The sequence below is a fragment of the Rhagoletis pomonella genome, unplaced genomic scaffold, assembly GCF_013731165.1.
Source record: "Rhagoletis pomonella isolate Grant_MI unplaced genomic scaffold, Rhpom_1.0 Rhpom_scaffold_12109, whole genome shotgun sequence".
NCBI classification, from domain to species: domain Eukaryota; kingdom Metazoa; phylum Arthropoda; class Insecta; order Diptera; family Tephritidae; genus Rhagoletis; species Rhagoletis pomonella.
In genome coordinates, this window is record NW_023470642.1 from 1 (window position 1) to 4,816 (window position 4,816).

Consider the following 4,816-nt stretch of genomic DNA (forward strand, 5'->3'; position numbering starts at 1 on the left):
AAGTCCTCTGTGAGCTGCGAATCGAACTCTTGACCGCTGTTCGTCATGTAGGACATTACTTAAATTTTAATTTTATTTAAACGTTCACTAAAAATTTTGGCACAATTCAAATACAATTTCAACCAAATATGTAATTTTATTTATTTTTTTTTTTTTGGGAGAAAGGAAATGACAAGAACTACGTAAAGAAAAAAAAACATAAATAGAGTTCGAATATGGAAAGTGTTGCCAAAGCGTATGTACTCGAAATATTACTATTTTTTTATTTACGGGGCAATTCTGGCAACTGTTTTCAACTCACCTTTCGTAAGGCAATTGTCGATTCTGGCAACTAACTTGAAAGCGCTTTTCTGTGTTTCGAAACACTAATTGAAACACCTACTACTAGGTCTTAGCGTTGTTCTGTCTTTTTAAAGATAAGTTTTCTAAAACATAAAATTCAATAAAAATGTGTATTTTTCTTTTAAAACAAAAAAAAAATTGGCAAGGTTAGGTAGAACTGGCTGACTAGTAAAAGCCTCACATAGACAAATTTTTCTGTCCTTAGTGTTGCCAGATAAAAATGACCATTCATGATGAATATGCGGGCACTATATCGAGAATCTAAGAAACCTTAGAATCTTAGAATTTAAATTGGAAGAAAATAATAAAAAAAAAAATAAAAAATAAAAACAAAAAAAAATATACGCCCACTTTCCAAAAATTTATAATATTCTTATTTTTCGTCTAAAAATTATTGTAAATATCAACTTTGAGTGAATAATCTTCAGTAGTTACTAAAATATCGCAGTTTTCGTATTTCTGAAAACTACCGTTATATGGCAGGTAGGCTTGGTTATTGCCCGATTTTGCCTATTTTCAATACCATCCGTCCTACGCCCAAAAGAAGTGCACATACCAAGTGTCGTTAAGATATCCCAATTTTTACTCGAGTTATCGTGTGAACAGACGGACGGACGGACAGACAGTCACCGCTTAATCGATTTCTCTTTTCATTCTGATCATTTATTTATACATTTGTCTATATCTATCTCGATTCGTTTTGCCTGTTACAAACAACCGTTACGTGAACAAAGTTATAATAACCTTGTGCACAAGTGCGCTCGGTTATAAAAACTAGAAACTAGAAGAAATATGCGGCACTATCTGAAAACCGGTCTGCCACGAAAACCAAATGCGTGCAAGCGCCGTAATATTCGTTATCAGCTGGCTGCATATACAGACGCTCGCGAGCAGCCCATCCACGCCTGTGTAGCCAGCTGTGGCAACGACGCGCGATTTAGCGCGTAAAAACTCCTTGAACATTGCTATGCGTAGCTCATGTACTAGATGTAGACTCTTCAATTTGTCGTAGAAATATTCGTCATCTGTGATGTGTTTCACTGCAAACCCCTGCGGCGTTAAGGGCTCAAATGTGTTTATGGGCCGATGGTCAGTGAGTACAATCGCATTCAATTCAATATTTGCTTGTGCTGCCACATGGCTTCGAAAAGTGCACTCAGCTGTTCTAGCTTTGCATCGCGCCAAATGAATATGTATTTGTGGAAATGTTTGCGCGTTTGCTTCGCATTCAAAATACTCAAAATGCGTTATAGATACACTGGTGTTGTAGGGTCTTCTGCTGCCGCCGCGAAAGATGGTAACACAAAGAAGCTGAAACTGTTATATACGCGCTCGCGTTCTTTGTTTGACTGCGCCCAATATCCAATATGTATGTGGGTAATTCGGACATACACTTCAATAAATTGAAGTCCAAACCAAATGCTGATTTGTCTGACCGCACACTGGTGTACACCAGATCAATGTACGAATCGTATTTTTTGGCAATTTTGCATGCTTTTTTTGTTGCAAGCAAGTTAGTGTGCCGAGCGAGCTGTTAGCGTTGTGCTCCAAACGGTGGAGTTTTATGCGTAGTTGGCAGTTGTTCGGCCCTCAATGGTTGTTAGCAGTAATATGACTACTCTGTGGTAGAGCATTTTTATTTTTAATATGAAAACTACTTTTTGCCCTCTGTTTAAAAGGATTCTATTCATGCAGCTCTTGGTGTCATGTCATAACTTCATTAGCAATATGTAGAAGAGTAAATATAATGTCTGCATGTAGGTCTGGCCGTATTTACATAGCTAATGAAGTAGGCAAGTGATAGCTTGGTAAATAGAGAACGCATTTCCCCTTGATGGTAATTTGTTTTAATTGTAATTAGTAAGCGAATAAACTTAGCATAGTTTTTGCCTTTCTGGTTATTTTATTTATTAGATAAAAAAGTTAAACCTACTGTGGCACAGGTTCCCAAAGTTGCTGAAACTAATCTGACTACCAGATGCGTTGGAATGTATTTTTAGCGACTCAGTCGGCAAAATGTAACGTACTCTTAAATCGGTCGTTTCCAAAACATATACAGAGAGAAACAATTTTTCTAGAGCTTTCAATAGATTTTATATGGACACTTACAGAGTAAAAGCTTTTACTCGAAGCTTTTCTATAAAAGGTTTTTAGAGCTTTCTATAGATTTTATATGGACACTTACAGAGTAAAAGCTTTTTAGAGCTTTCTATAGATTTCATATAGACACTTATGGAGAGAAAGCTTCCACTTCGACAAAAGCTCTTTAACTTTTTATGGACACTTGCAGAGTGAAAGCTTCTGCTGGAAGCTTTTGAAGAAGAGCTTTTTTAGAGCTTTCTAAAGATTTTATATGAACAGTTACAATGGAGGAAGCTTCTCCATCGTCTTTGATTCACAACAATGACTATCAGTTGTCGTCTATATAGAGTAAAACCTCTCTCCTTCCAGGGAAGATTTGACTCCATAAGGATCCATATAAAATCTTTAGAAAGTTCTAAAATACTTTTCTCCAAAAGCTTCCATATGGACGACAGCAGTTTTAAATCAGGCGAAGCTTTCACCCTATAAGTGTCCATATAAAATCTATAGAGAGCATTAAAGAGCCTCAACCGCGGGATATGTTTTGGTCATAACTGTTCTTAGTAAGTGCTTTACGCAGGGCTTTTTCGAATAGGACTTTCTGTTTAGAAGCTGTATAAAAAGATCTTACAATAGCCTATCACTCGAAGCCTGATCTTTGGATTACCTAACTGAACCGTTGCCAATTATAGTGGGAACTGCCAGCCCAATCAAGAATCTTCTGAATAAGACTCGTGAGAGTTCGAATATCTGTAAAACAATCACAAGTTTCCTGAAAAGGCCAGATAGGATAGTGACGAAAATCCTTCTTAAACCAAGAAAAAGGGAGTCACAAGCCCTGGCAAGGCTAATTACCAGGATAGTATAAACCACATTCTCTGTAAGTCTTCGGCGTTTGCTAGACTGAGGTGCAGCATTTTTTAGTCAGATTTATTGAGAATTCTCAGGTTAAATTCCTTTCCCACAAAATTGTTTTCTTGGAAGGTTTACAGAGCAGAAATGGCTCTCCACGACCCGCATCTACTCTGGATACTAGCGCCAACTGTTCTGCAGAAAGCCCCAAAATATTTTCTAATTGGACCAGACCACAGTGACATTTTAGGAAACTAATGTTCCAAAGGTACTCTTCTAAAACGATTTCACCGGCCAGAATGCAGGTAGAAGAGCCACTAACCATCGTTTGTCGCAGATATTTTTGCCAGAAAAGAGACGCCATAGGAATTTAAAGTCATAGAACACATCATCGGTCTGCCTTGGAGCTCCCCAATTTGAAACTGTTATCCCTGAGCGCGTTAACTTACTGAAACAGTTTATACAATAGGAAAAAATGTGTATTATCGGCTGAGCTTTTATTCGAGATTGATTTTTACTTCCAGAAAACATTTATTACCGCTCTATAAGTATGTATGTACGTACACTGTTGGTCCAGTCTAAGCCATGAGATCCATCTCAACTTAAACTCACTTCAAACCACAATCACTCGGGACCTACCATCCCAGATATTAGCATATACATGCTCCAGTACAAAGCCGATAAAGCTAAACAATATACCGAAGCCCCACAAATAGAATGGACCTTGCAATATACTCAAATTTAGCACCACCTTTTTCTCCACATCATCCGCATCACCGTCATCATCGACATCATTGTCCTCGAAATTTAGATCGTCCGGCAAATCGTTGCGAAACTCTTCCAAACTCGCTGAGCGCACACTGTCCTTCTGCAAGCCACGCATAGCCCAATAGTCGAAGAGGCCACTTTCGAAAACTCGACTCTCAAATTGCTGAAATTTGTACCCAAATGGTGAGCCCTTCGGCAAGAGATAAGTCTGTGGCATTGCGAGCAGACGCTCCTTGATTACATGGAATCTCGGCCGACGGCGTTCAACATCGTACGTCTTCACCAGCAAGTCTTTAGCGGTTTCGGAGCGCAGTAGAAATGCAACACGCGAATGCTTGCGCTCGCTTATTGGCACGCCATATTGGAAGGATGAGAATTTTAGGGGTAAGTAGACAGCACGCTGCTCGATGGCACGCCAATGATGAGGCTTTAGGGCCGGCTTGATGGCAGTGAACATATTTCGTACGCCGAATATGGGCACATTCAACGTCTCCAAGTCGTCCAAGCGATCCATTTCTGGATAGTAAGATGGATGCACAAAAATGCTCTCGACCTTTGCAAAGTAAATGGCGGTCATGATGTAGTTAAAGAGAATCCAAGCCATGAAGAATTGGCGCAGTGTATTGGTGTTGGAAAAGTAATCCACAGGCACACCCAGTTGACTCTTCCAGAACAACTCAATTAAATCACACCAACGGCCATTTTTCATACGCTCAACATTGGGACAGCTTTCGATGCACTGCTTCAGTAATGCGAATGCAGCAACAATCAG

General features: G+C 39.2%; 1 protein-coding gene across 1 annotated transcript; it reads right to left on the minus strand.

The window, feature by feature from the left end:
- Positions 1 to 1,116: 1,116 nt before the first annotated feature.
- Positions 1,117 to 4,753, minus strand: LOC118756773. The gene is made up of 2 exons (XM_036491517.1): positions 3,916 to 4,753; positions 1,117 to 1,382 (listed from the first exon to the last, which is right to left on the minus strand). Exons 1-2 carry the CDS (start codon positions 4,751 to 4,753, stop codon positions 1,117 to 1,119), a joined length of 1,104 nt encoding a protein of 367 aa, XP_036347410.1.
- Positions 4,754 to 4,816: the final 63 nt, after the last annotated feature.

What these genes read in the sequence shown, in the direction of transcription:
- LOC118756773 (XM_036491517.1), bottom strand. Translation starts at nt 4,753, where the DNA reads ATGAAAAATGGCCGTTGGTGTGATTTAATTGAGTTGTTCTGGAAGAGT. An exon ending in ATATGCTAATATCTGGGATG is followed by an intron (nt 1,383 to 3,915) that starts GTAGGTCCCGAG and finishes AGGGGTTTGCAG; the next exon opens with TGAAACACATCACAGATGAC.